General features: G+C 40.0%; 1 protein-coding gene across 3 annotated transcripts in view; it reads left to right on the top strand.

Moving 5' to 3' along the window:
- Window positions 1–14286, top strand: part of IGF2BP3 (insulin like growth factor 2 mRNA binding protein 3) — a 183032-nt gene that overhangs the window by 628 nt on the left and 168118 nt on the right. The window contains exons 1-3 of one of the 3 annotated variants that reach the window (XM_008170031.4): window positions 3066–3454; window positions 4049–4226; window positions 6065–6125. In XM_008170031.4, the coding sequence (XP_008168253.1) occupies window positions 4052–4226; window positions 6065–6125 (236 nt within the window). In that variant the 5' untranslated portion in view covers window positions 3066–3454; window positions 4049–4051. Of the gene's footprint in view, window positions 1–3065; window positions 3570–4048; window positions 4227–6064; window positions 6126–14286 lie in introns of those variants that run through there. The other 2 variants (XM_005290853.5, XM_024106730.3) reach the window with 2 other exon arrangements.

The following is a 14286-nucleotide window of genomic DNA, read 5'->3' as shown; positions in this document are numbered from 1 at the left end:
AAAATGCATATTCTTCATGCAGATCATGGATGCCAGATCTCTATCATATCCTAATCCTTATCTAATGCCAGTTGAACTCTTTCTAAACAGGTAAGAGTTTTACTAGATCATTCACAGGCCCTTCAAATACCTCTACTCCATAAGTATATTATGATTTCTATTTTTTGTTGTTTATGGCAGAGAGAGACAAAAATTCCTCGTTTTCCACCTTAATTATCACTTAAACAGAAACTTAAAATAAAAGATTAAATAATGTTCTAAAATAGAATTCTTCAGAACATACTCACCTGTATCTTTAAAAAATATATTTTTTTTTTTTACAACCCTGTGACAGAGCAGTATTAGTTAAATCCACATCTGATGGCAAGTACTATTGCGTCATATAAATCTATTGTGTGTACTAGTATTATGAGGAAAATAATTTCTTCAACAGTCTTTCTCTCGACATCTGTAAAGGTAGCACATGTTTTGTCACTGGGGGGAGGGGAAGCTTTAGATAAATGATTACACTTTCTGTTAGACAAGCAATAAAACTTTAGTACAGTTGTTACTTTTAATTTTCCTATGAAAATATTGTTTTAAAAGGAAATTGAGCCAATTAAAAGTTAGTCTCGTTCAGCTTCCTCATATGGGGTAAAATTCAGTAACTACTTTAATTTTTGTTGTACGTACTTTTAACATAACTCAAATGTTTTGAAACTTGGTAAAACTGGAGCCACACGTTTCTAGCATACTAGGTTTGCTAAATATCTAACTATAAAATGATATTGTAAAATTTTATTTGGGCTTAACAAAATAAATTACATATCAAATTATAAGTTTTATATCAAAAAGATGGTCATCTAATTAAATTTTGGGTGTTTAAATTAAATTTGTATATGGTAATCAGAAGGGCCCTATTTATCTAATAGCATAAACAATGTTTTATGTTAATATTTAGAATTTAATTTTGAAAACACTAACTAATTCATTTCTTTGCATTACAAAGAAAACAATATAGTTCTGTATAAACTGCTAAGTAACGTTTTTGCCCTGTGTTATAAAAATATATTTCCAAAATATATGGCTGATAATATGCAGGGTGGTTCTTCCCCTCTAACAGTGGACAATTAAATATTTGTAAGTTGTTGTTGTTGGATAACTGATGTATGGTTGGATTTAAATTCCCACTTCGGACTTTTCTAAAGAAAAAAGTGGGTAGCAAAACAGATTAGCTAACTAGAACATTAAATAAAATGTATACATCCTACATTTAACAGTGTAAAGAGAAAATATATGCAAAGTGCTTTTTAGACCACACATGTAGAAAAGAGCACATGCAGATGGATTGATAAATTCAATACAAATCAAAGTTCTAAAGAATAACACTAGATACTTTGAGAACACTGACTAAACCACTTTGCAGTTTTCACTAATAGATGATTTAAAAAAAATTAAGATGCAGGTGTTCTCTTTTAATCAGACTTTACAAGATATTACAATAAATACAAGCTCATTTAAGAAAAATTTCTTGTCCAGAACAGACTGGTACTGTTGAGTGAAGATTATCTAACCTAAGGAACTATTTGCCCATTTTCTACAAAATAGAAGTTGTGTATAAGGTCTAAAGAGTGGAACACAAGAATACCCTTTGTCTACCACAAGTAAAAGTCATCAATTAACCAATGGATTTAAATGATAGAGATTAGTTTCTTGATAAGCACTTGTAAAATTATACATACTGGCTTATGAAAAATTATGCCTCAAAAGTTAAACTGAAATGTTATGATCCATATGTTTATTTCACATTAACTACTGTTCTTACTTTAAGGAATGCCACATTGAATTATACCACTCTGTGCTAAATCTTCAATAACTGTCTTTACTGTGCCTTTTGTAAACCATGTGTAACAGAACATACAGATTGTAGTGTCCAAAGTATAAACAACAAAAGAACTTGTCAACATTCATCAACAACATAGTTTCAAGTTAAATTTAATTACATGTATTTACTTATGTAGGTTGTAGAAATGAGGTACAAAACTGTAAGCCTTAAGGTATTTCTCTTTATGCGTATTTCCACATAAACTACAGCACATGTGGAAATTCATTCACTGTTAACTAATACACGTACTTAACTATTTTCCATGGAATACCTATTAAAATCTACCACAAAAAAAATCAACCACGGAATAAAAGAAACCTTCCACTAAAGTGCATTGAATTATTAAACAAAACCTACTAGATTGCTATATTAAATACAGTGCTGGCTTTCATTTCCGTATCCTTTCTTCATCTTCAGGCAACATTTTGTTTGCACTGGAAAGGCTCCACACACCCACACCCCCTCCCCCCACAAACCCACCATTGTACTCTTTACAAATGTTAAAAATTATGAATGGTTCTTTAAACCAAAGGGGGAGGGGGAAAAATCTTTAAATTGCTGGGTGTGTTATTACCATCCTAGGGTAACGCTGGTTGGTCATTCTTCACATTTTCTAAGATAAGAGCCACCATTAACTAGATTAAAAGAAAGAAGGAAACATTTTTCTTTTTCTTTTGGTAGGAACTAGAAGAGCACGTTATTCTCTCACTCTGGACTCTCCCACTTCTCAATCATTCCCCAACTGTCCTCCGTCCACCCCCACCCTCCGCCCCTTTGTCCTTTTTTCCATACTGCTCAGTTCTAGAGACACTGCAACCCACGCTAATCGACCCGCCAGAAACATTACCAGATGGGGGGCTCCTTCGAGGCTGGAAAGACCCTAATTTCCCCCTTCCCGCTCCCCTCCCTCATTTAGTCCCTTGTCTTTCTGCAGCGCGCAGCCAATGGCAAACAAGAGCCCGAAAGCCACCAAACATGAAATCGCAGGCAAAGGTGCTGCGCATAGAGAGATCGCTCAGGGCGCTGCTAATAAGAATAAGAATATTACCCCAGCAGCACGCAGCCTGCCTAAGTACCCCTCCCCTCCCCTCGCTGACCCACCCACACAAAGTGCTCAAGCCATCTTGCCAGAGCAGCGGAGCTTGCACGAACGACCCCTATGAATAATACGGTGGCTTCGCATCACGGGGAGCGAGGAGGAGGGGGAGGCGTGGGCATTATATGGCATGTTTTCCCTCCTTCCTCGAGTCCCCTCGGCGATTGCACCCGCCCCGAGAGACAGCGCGTCCTCGCCTCCCCCCGCTGTTTGTGCACGCTTGCAGGGGAGCGAGCTCGGAGAGGTTGGCCCCAGACAAGCGAGGCCGGGCGTTATTTGTGGCGCTCGGCGAAGGGGTCCGAGCCGCTGTCAACAACAGTGGTGACTAGGGGCAGAGCGGGAACACGCGCTCAGGGCCGGCGCCCATCAAACTCCTGAGCTCCCTCTTTCTCGTCCCCAGCAGCAGCAGCCCTCTCTAAACTTGTCCCTGTGTGTGCAGCCAGGCTCTCTCCTCCTCCCTGCCTGTCCCTCACCCAGTCTCTCCTCCTCCTCCGGTGAGTGTGAGAGCCGAGCTACAGCTACTATCTAATTGAGGCGCTGGGATTCCTCACGTGAGAAGTTGATTTGTAGTTTGAACACGTGGCTCATTCAAAAAGCCGGAATATTCAAGTAATTTTCTTCCACTCCCCTCACCCTCCTCTCTGGGTTTTTTTTTTTTTTTTTAATTGAGAGGCGGCGCCAGCATGCACGTAGTGTGACATTTTCATAGTCCGCCTGCTGCTGCCGCTGCCAAACGGGCTTGGGGGCAAGACAAAAAAAGTAGTTTTCCCCTTCCTTTCTCCGCCCGCCATCCTGGTCCCCAAGCTGGGTGTTTCCCCCCCTTTCTCCCCTCCGCGCCCGGATCACACAGCAAACACTCCGGATTCCGATTTGGATACAGTTTTTTTTACCCCGAGAGAGGAAGGGAGGGTGGGAGGGACTCAGGCTGCAGATCTGATTTTTTTTCACCTCGCTCTCGCTTTCCTCTCTCTTTCTCTCTCCTCCATCGCATTTTATTTTATCCCCCCTCCCCACCTTATTTTGCAAGCCGAGGCTGTAAGTTGTTGGGCGTGTGTGGATTGTGTTTTTTTTTTTTTTAAACGAACAAGACCATGAATAAGCTGTACATCGGCAACCTCGGCGAGAGCGTGAGCCCGCTGGACCTGGAAAGTCTCTTTAAGGAGTCCAAGATCCCTTTCAGCGGCCAGTTTCTGGTGAAGACGGGATACGCGTTCGTCGACTGCCCCGATGAGAACTGGGCTATGAAGGCCATCGAAGCACTTTCAGGTGAGTCCCTCCGGGCGCTCTCCACCCCCGGCCCCCTGTACCCTCCACGCCGGCCCCGGGCACCCACCCCCGCACCTCTCGCCATCTGCTTCCTGCCCACACACAGAGAGGGTCCCCTCCTGTCCCCCAGCTTCTCTCCCCCACCCATATGACCCCCCCTTTACCTCGCCGGTTCAACCCGGGGGGGGGGGCGGAATCTGCCTCTACCCCTTTCCCTGCCAAGGGGATGGGGCGAAGCGAGAGCCGGCTCCCCGGGCCGCGCGGGGGCTGTGTGTGCACGGGCTGCAGGCGGCCGGGGCTGGGGGGCTGCTGCGGTGCCTGGCTGGGGGGCTGCGGATCCCGGGCACGCCGGCAGGTAACGTGCTCGCTGGCGTTTGACACCCAGCCGCCTTCTGGCCTCCGCAGCTCCTCGCGCCCGGGGGTTACGCTGCAGCCATGCGGGCTGTGGGAGGGGGCCCGGGGGGCGCTAGGCTGGCTGGCTCTAGCGGCGGGGAGGGCGGCCAAGGAGGTGTTCCTCCCCCACCCCCCCACCCCCGCTCACAACAGGCCAGGGCAAGAGGCAGCAGCCTGGGCCCAGAAACCTACCACGATGTGGCTCCCCTATACCCCCCTCCCGCCCCCGACGGAAAAGCCTGGCTTCTCTGCGAGCGTCCCGGGAATTGGGGGTGGGGGAGTATTTGGAGGGGGGGAGGCCATGCGATTTAATGTTTGCATGGTGCGAAGGCAAGGCTGGTGATGGGGGGTGGGGGGAAAGTGAGCCCTGCTTCCGGCATAACGTGCAAGGACGGCGGGGCGGACGAGCCTTGCTCTGTATATACACCGCGCACCTATAGGCGCTCTTGGCCCCGCATCTCCTGCCCAGCGTGTATCCCCGGCAGCCAGGCTGCGGGCTTGGCAGAAGCCGCCTTCTGGGTGCACTTGGAAGGAGTTGGCTGGCGAAGCTCCCAGCCCCACGCGGGTTGTTGCACAGAGGCGACGCATGCTGTAGCTTTCCCTGCAGGGAAGGAGAGTAACCCAAACTTGGGAGGGAAAAGCCATCGCCCCCCTCCCCGCGCCGGCCAGAGGGGCTGGCAGGGCTCGGGCCCTAGAGGGCTGCATTCCTTCGGGATTATTTATTTCGCTTTCCCTTTGACTGCCTCTCCCGCACCCATCACCGCTTGCAGGAGCCAGGCCGCCTCTCTGCCTCTACATCCTGTTTTTGTGTAAAATGTAATGTTGCCTGTTTAATACGGTTTGCAGAGGCTTCAGGGGGGAGGTTCCCGGGGCTGCGGGAGTCCTTCTGAAATGCGCTCTCTTCACCCCCATCTCCCTCCAGAAAATGCCATGAAGTTTAAATTGAGGCCTGTCGCCCTGCGGGACGCGTTGGAGGTAGCCGGGGGAGGGAGGGGTGCCCTGCCCAGAATAGGCAAGTAGGGAAGACACAAGCATTTTCACACAACCTTGAAGCATTCCCAATCCCTCCTGTCTCCTCTCTTTGGGCTGAAGGGTCCTGATCAGCTCATCTGATCGAAATTTGTGTATCTATATTACAGAGCCCTTGGAGAAAATGGCTCAAATAAAGGAAGAGGTCCACTTTAAAACAGCGTCATTCACTTACCTCTTCGGACAATTATTGTGCTAAAAGGAATTATTAAAATTCACGTCCCTTGGCTTGTGATAGCAGCAGCATAGTGGCAAACTGCAACACCAGTTATTAATGAATAAGCTAACATGTTGCATTTTTAATTTCCTGTGCTGTTTTAAAACACCACAAATTAAATTTGGGAAAGGTGGGGAGATGAGGGAGACATTCAAACACACTTAAAAACAGTTCTCCCTAATTTTGATTGTATTTGCAGGTAAAGTGGAACTGCATGGTAAACTCATAGAAGTTGAACATTCAGTCCCTAAAAGACAAAGGTAAATAATGTTTTTTCTTGCCCTCGATGACCAGTCTACCACAATAATAAAAAAAAATGCTTACGTTTTGTTTGCCTTCCTTGTGGATAAATTAGCTACTTTTATTAAACTAAAAACCCACCATGATATCAGAAATAATTCCAGAATTCTACCCTTATATTTTTAATGTAATGTATTATCAGTCTGCACTGGATTTATAGAAACCAACTCTCTTCATGGAGGAAGCAGGTTGTGATTGAATGACAATTTATTAAAAATTTTAAATTCCCAAGAAGAGTTACATTTTGTGCGTTAGCAGGAAATGAAATGGGATGTTTTGAACTGTGTAACAGGCAAGCATGTGAGCTTTGCTCTGCAACAAAAAGCATCTTGTAAATATACTTGTATACACACAGTTTTTTGATCCTGCCATGCTGGAGGCTGCAGCATTTTATAGCTAAGTGGTGTAAGTTTCATCTAGATTTAAGGAGGAATTTTTCTTTACTGTTTTGATCTGGCATGTACAGACATATGAGGAAATGCCGATTTCTCTTTAGTAAAGACATGATTTATGCATACTTTATTTATGTGTGTGTTTCATTTTTGCAAAGTGAGTACTTCAGGGCTCAGTAGCATGTAGTTTTGTGGGCCTGATGTGAAGAAACAATACTCAGATTTTTGCAGCAAAGCAGACTAGTACTTCTGTACTACCTAGAGCATTGTATTCTGCTTTTTTTCCCCACAAATGTTTAAATTATAGTGCACTCTAGGTTTTCTAGAGAGTAATAACAAAATAGATCAAACTTTGCACTTGCTTGTTCCTGCCCTCCATTATACAAACAGCCATACTTCCCAGATTAAATAACTTTATTTAAAAAGTGCTCCTAACACATCCCTTAGACTTTTACAAAAAGACATTGTATTTATTTGTATTTATAGTGTCTGGTTAGTTTTGTTATTTGGAAACTAATGTAATATGCAGTCTTGTTTATTATGCAAGATGAATGTGTCAACTGCAAATTACAGTAGCATATATTCAACTTTTTGAATGTATTATATTGGTTAAATACATTCTTGTATACTTCAAAGGTTATTAGGGTTAAATAGAAGAAAATGCAATGGCAAATGTAGGAATTGATCAGTCTCAAAAGTACATTCCAGTCTTTGTAATATATGTCAATATAGCAATTAAGTTGTAAACAGAAATTTATTAATCTGAAGGACATACAAAAAGTGCACTGATACATACACCATTCTAAACACACTAATTTTATAATCACAAATGTAGTTTAGAAAAACTTCTGTACCATTTTTGATGTGTTTAAATGCGTATTTCCCTGCTTTTAATAGAGTTCAACTGAAAGTATAAAAACACATTGTTCTTTGTGTTGGGGTTAGGCATGTTTTCATATTTGTGTGTGAATTAGCACTTTCTCTTCTACAACTTCCTTTTTTGTTTGTTTGTAATTCTGTAATTTATTGGAAGAAATGTTATATAAAACTTGAGAGTAAAGTTAAGTTTCCAAAATATATTGTAGGGATACAGGTACATACTCATCTTTGTATTTTTATGAATATTTAGTTACCAAAATATCAGTATTTCCCACTTCAAACCATGTGTATTAAACATTATTTAAACATGCTGTGTCTGATCAGAATATTTTTGAACTTTTTTATAGAAAATTAAATTGCATTTCTCATAATTGAAAATAAAAATTCTTGCCTGTAGAAATCTACTTTAAAATGAATTCAGTAACATCCATGCAAAAGTAGTTTTCCTTGCTTTCCTTTGAAAACTATGTAGTATTTCCCTTGCACCAGCTCAACAAGTTTGATTTTTTTCCCCCCCTCCTACCATGGATCTTTCTAAGTATTGCCTAGTTGTTATGTTTCCAGAATTACTAGATACCTTTAAAAGTTAAGCCTTTAAATGTTGAGCTAAATAAGTAATTTAGGAGAAAAGAGATTATTTACATGTGTTCAAAGTATGGCTGTAAAAGAGATGTATTTTAAAAAAGCCTGTATATCTGTACCTGGTAAGTGTGGCAAATATAGTTGTTAATGAGGTAGTCAGTCACAGTGCTGTGGAGAATCCTGTGTGGTGGTGGTCAAAAGACCCACCCAGTTTGTTAGTATGTTGAAAGTCTAGGGTTAGTTTTCCATGGAGCCCAGCTTGTACCAGTGTGTTTTGTTTGGTTAAATAGATGTTACAGTAAAGAAAATTATATGGAATATAGGTCATGTCCTTCTTTTAGCATGCATAGCCGTACAATTAACAGCATGATCAAATTATTGCTTCATAAGAATAATAGCAAAAGTTGTTTGTAGTGCATTTAAATCGTTCAGTGTATACTGTTGTATTAACCTCTATCACTGTGTAGCTGCTGAGTGGGAAGTTCCTACTCAGTTTTTAAAAATATTTATTTTTGTATTTGCCTGCATTTCTCCACCCCCCCTCCCCCCCCCAGAGGCTGGTGAGGTTGTATATGAGGGGTGAAGGTAGGGAGCTGGTAATCCATAACCTTATCATGGAAAGGAAGGTCAAGAGGTGGTGTCAGTTAGGTTTCCCATAATGTTTTGGTGTGTCCAGAAGACTCGACATTGCGAAGTGTGGTTTGTTATTCAAAGTGAAATTCTTAGACCCAGTAGTCACTGTATTCCAAACTTTATTGGACATTCCAGTCTGAAGTGGGCACACCCACATTTGCAAAAATTACCTTTATACCTGCTGTGAAAGGCAGGTTGGGGATATGGTACTGAGGAATGCCTACTGAAGCGTTAAGATAGATGCTGGGTACATTGCAACTGTAGTTGGGGTAGGGGAGGGCTGGTAAAGGTTTACTTGCAAGAAGGGTGGAGATTTTTGGGTGGGAGGTGCCTGCTGTTTCATAAGCCAAAAGTTTATTCCTGATTTACTACTGAAATCTCAAGGGAATGTGAAAGGGAAATGTGGAATTTTTGCATTCAGACCTTATGAATCATGGAAGACTATTGCAGTACTTCATAGAACTTTAAGTCACTTCATTCAAAACTTGGAGAAGGCGTTGTAACAATTTTGAGTGCTAGTCATGCTTCTCAAGAGAACACAGAGCATTGTTAGTTCTGATCAACCCTTCACATTAATTTTGTTTTGAGAAACAAAAATGCAGCAAGATTGATATATATGTACACTTGTGGTGGAGCCCTTTAGGGACCCCCTTTCTGTGACTCAAGAGCAGCTGGTATCTAGTGGGGCAATGTACATGCTGCAATCTGATTATTCAGATAGCACTGATGTCACTGGTGTGATGTGCAGTTTAGCTTAGTGGGGGGAAGGGTAGGGAGCTGACACTAGCTACCTGAGCATTGCACATTGAGTCAGTCCTTTAAAATTTCTGAGAACATTCTTAAATCTCTGACAAATGTATAGACCTTCACCTAAAATTAGGATTTTTTATTTTATTTTATTTATTTTTTGCTTTAGGGAAAGCTTGCTGTGACTATCTTTTTAGGAGCTTAAAACGTTAGTTTACACTTCAGTACCATAATATTTGAGTTTTGTGAGGCACTTTTCTAGCTGGGAGGATAGATACTGTTCCACCTCTGTCTCTCTTGCTTTGTTTTTAAAAACAAATCCTAATCTGATGCCTTTTAAAATATATATAATTTATTTATTTTGTGGTAGTGGGGGAGGAATGATGAGGTACAGCAGATAGGTCACAGTCAGTGCATTTTAACCAGTAATTTTGGCCACTAGTAACTCTGTTACAGGAAACCTAAATAAGCTTCTAATTATACTTCACCTAAAATCTCAATTAATGTGAAGTTTGGTTTGAGAAGAAATAGACCTTTTTTTAAATAAAATTGTTTAGTGCGATGCATATGAGCTTCATACTGTCAGTTGTGGATTAAAATTGGAGTATAATTTTAACATGAACATGGTATATGTGTTGGGAGCGAGGGGATGAATGTCTTATATCTGAAATGCTAAGGGGTCACTGAACTGTATGTGGTGATTATACTCCAAGTGATCAGATTTTTAAGTTAGGGACGCAATACTTGTGGATTTTTGTTTTTGGTATAGTATGTGACTATAAGGCAGGGATAAGAACACCATGCTAATGTCACATGGGGTTAGTACACTGTACATAAGTACATAAAATTGCAAAGTACAGAGCACTTTTTTGTTTTATGACATATTAGTGATCTGTTCGTTACGCTCAGTGTCTGTTACATGGAGGGGCTGGAGCACGTGACTGAATATCTCACATGGCTCAAAATGAGCAAGAATCTGTTGCAGGAATTAGGAGTCAAAATTCTGCTAGCAAGTCTGGTTCTTAGTGCCTCATATCTACATTTGTTTTTCAGATGTGAATAGTGGGGTTTTTTTTGTTTTTTGTTTTTTTAAGGGAAGTTAATTATTATTAATGGTGGAAAACATAAATTTGGCCAGTTGTTGTGGCATGCAGTGTGTAGTTATAGTGAGTATAGACTATTATTTACCCAGTTTACGGATAATTATATTGTTGGAAATTGCATTTTTGTAGATCCTAGATTAGTATTCTCACAATAAGATAGAGGTGCACATAAAATCACCTGTTTTTTTTCTCTCTCTTAAAGTGGGGTGAATTATGAAAAGCACATGGCTCTTTATTTAAATTTTAGGGTAAGCTTTAAACGTTTTTTCCCTCTCAGCATTGTAGACCTTCAACTCTGCAGGCATGCTAAACTTGAATCATTTTAAGTAAAGCATAATTAAAGGACTGTAAAACATGGTCAGAGAGTGGTTAATCAGCTTTTATTCTATATAGTAATTAAACTCCCTGAAAACTACAGCAGTGCTCTCTACATGGGGGTACAGCTTGAGGCCTTTCAGAAGCTGAAATTATTACAGAATACAAATGCCTACTTCATAAGTGGTACTTTGCATAGAGAACGTTACTCCAGTGCTCTAGAGTCTTTCCTTGCTTCCAATTAGTTTCTGGATGGAGTTTAGGGGATTGGCATATAAATCCTTAAATGGTTTGGGACTTGGCTACACAAGAGATTGCAACTAGAAGAGGTATCACAAAAAGAGAAGTAATCAGGGGAGCAAATATACCCCCAATTTAGAGGATATAGGGAGCCTGGTGGCAGAGTATTTTCTGTGGTGGATCCTCAACTTTGGAAGTTGCTTCCTTTCTTGGTCCAAAGAGTATCTTTTTTTTTTTTTTCTTTTGGCCTTTTGATAAGGCAGTGTGTGACAGCATAGAGAGTGGATAGACGTGTTATGATTTGCTGTTTGGGCAAGTATGGCATGTCAGGTGCAGAAGACTATTGGGGTGTGTCTATACTGCAATAAACACTTCTGGCTGGCCTGTGTCAGCTAACTCAGGCTCATGGGGCTGTAAAATTGTGGTGTAGACATTTGGGCTCAGGCTGAAGCCCAAGCTTTGGGACCTGAAAGGGGGTAGGGTCCCGGAGTCTGGGCTCCAGCCTGAAGTCAGATGTTTACACCACGGTGTTACAGCCCTGCAGCCCAAGCCTTTTGAGCCCAAGTCAGCTGATATTGACTAGCTGTGGGTGTTTAGTTGCAGTGTAGACATATCTTTGGTACATTTTGTGTATTTAACGCTTTGTGTTGTACAAGCCATGTAGGCTGTGGGTTAGCCATTCTAAAAAAAATGGTAAAGAAATGAAAATAAATTGAAATTGGTTACAAAATATTAGATGTTATGAAGCAGAAATAAAGAAATTGCTTTTCATTTTTCTCTGAGAATAAGACATAGGAAGATTTGTACACAGTACAAGTATTTACAAAAAGTTGAAATACAGTTCCATAATATCAGAGGGGTAGCTGTGTTAGTCTGAATCTGTAAAAAGCAACAGAGGGTCCTGTGGCACCTTTTAAGACTAACAGAAGTATTGGGAGCATAAGCTTTCGTGGGTAAGAACCTCACTTCTTCAGATGCAAGGTTCTTACCCACAAAAGCTTATGCTCCCAATACTTCTGTTAGTCTTAAAAGGTGCCACAGGACCCTCTGTTGCTAGTTCCATAATACTTTCCTAGAAAACCTCAATGTATTCTTTCAATTTTGTGCTTTCTAAATTTCTGTATACATAAAAATCTATTCATGTATCTGTGAGTCAGTAAATTCTTTGATTGTCAAATCTGCATAAAGTGGTACATAGTAAAAACTGTGAGTTAACTGCTGATGAAAACTGGTATACAAATGTCTTTTGTTCCTGCCTCACTTTTGAAGGAATCAATATTTTTTGGAAAACTGGCTTTGTCAAGTGGAATATTCAGGACGTATATTTAAACCTGAGCCTAAAGGGTCTACTTGTGTATTTTGCCAGTTATCAAGCATATATATTTTTCTGGCCTTCTATCCTATGGTTGTTTCTGTGTGTGAGCCTTCCTTTTCCTACCTAAATAGGGCAAAAGGTTTCAAAAAGAGTTGCAGCATATAATAGAATGTCATGTGGTCTTACATTGAAGCTTGTGATGTGCTGGGATGGAGGTAGTAGTAAGTAGTTCCGTGCTTACCTGTGTCTGTAATTTCCAATCTACCTGTCCATTTAACCTGCCACTGAGGCAACTGCTATTTCCTTTTCTCAGTTGATCTACCGAAAGGACCATTTTGGCTTTTAAATACTGTCTGTGCAGTAAAACTTCTGTTTTACTTTTGGCAGGTTAAGACAATTATCACAGCTTTTAAAATTTATTTAATCACAGTCATCTTTTTTTCTTTAACCCACTTTATTAGCAAGTCAAGATGCAAACTAGTTTGCATATGTTTATTACTTATCTTAATGTTGAAGTAGCTATGTATATTATGAATCAATTTCTGTAGGCTGCTGGAAATAACCTGCATTATGGGTTTTATACCTATAGTACGTTAGTGTCAAATGAATGATGTTCCCCTGCAGAAGAGGATATTCATCATATGTTTACAATAGAAAATCTATAGTATAAACTAAAACACAGCACACTTGTATTCGAATCAATTTGCAAGAGCTAGTTCCCCTTCAAAATGGTTATGAGAAACATTCTGTATTTCAGACCTAAGTTACCTTGTGTTCTGTATAGTTTTCTTTAGGAATCTTCCCTAGCCCCCTTTCTGTTTGCATACCGACTGCTGTTAGATGTCGCCTCTTTATTTTAGGTATAGTGGAGTTGTACTCAACTAAAAAATGGCCTTCTGTAAAGATATATTTATGATTGCTCAAAATAAGATGCTCTTTTCAAAATCAAGAGTATTTGGTTCTAACACTTGGGTGGAGAAGTAGTTGTGTTTTATAATCCTAATTTGACAAGACCATAAATTACAAAAATTATACAAAGAATAATTCATTTTTCAATTAGGAAATGAAATATTAAAATGTTCAAACATGAAAGGTGGGAAAGAACTTCAGTTTCTATTTTAATCTTTACATTTTGGTGTGAGGAGTGCATGTGATCATGGTATTTCAAAACAATCAGACAATAATATGCAGAACAATGTTTCAGATAAAATGCCTTTTAATCAAGTTTACATCACAATGAACCACTTGCTATTTAAACAGAAAATGGTTTAGTGTCTAAAGAATTTTATCAAAATAGTTAAATTTCCTTTCTTCAGTATTAGTACAATTGGAGTTGAATATTCACTTTTGAAAGATTAATTTTCGTGCTCAGCTGAACTTTTGGAATGCTATTTTAAGATATGTAAGTCTACCTTATGTATCTAATCTTTCCCCCCTGGCAATAGCTGGTTTTATTGTTTTGGTAAATAGATGTTACTCTCATATTGTGTATATGTAGGTAAAACTGAAAAGTGGTATTTGTTCATGGTGAACTCTGAGAGTTCTAAAATATACTAGTGCATGTCAAGTGTAAATGGAAATTCTGGTTATAGCAAACCTGCACTTACGGTGTTCACTGTATGTCTACAAAACTTGGTTTTAGTTGTGTTTAGTTTAAGTGTTCAGAAAGGCATTTATCTGAAATCTTAGCCTAAATAATTTAGTTTTAAACTAAATTGGAATAAAGATGAGCTTTTAATGTTTCACTGTAATCATTCTTCATTTATGGTATCAAAAAGGAATTCTAACCTGTTAGATATAAGCAAGGCTAGAGGACTAGTTAAAAGAAAGAGTGACACACAAACACTATATAACAATTCTCTCCTCATGGGATCTGATCTTACAAAACTTTTTTCACCTGTGTGGTCTTCAAAAG

Source organism: Chrysemys picta, chromosome 2, assembly GCF_011386835.1.
Source record: "Chrysemys picta bellii isolate R12L10 chromosome 2, ASM1138683v2, whole genome shotgun sequence".
Lineage (NCBI taxonomy): Eukaryota > Metazoa > Chordata > Testudines > Emydidae > Chrysemys > Chrysemys picta.
The sequence above is the reverse complement of the archived record's forward strand: the minus strand, read 5'-3'. Positions and strand labels throughout refer to the sequence as shown.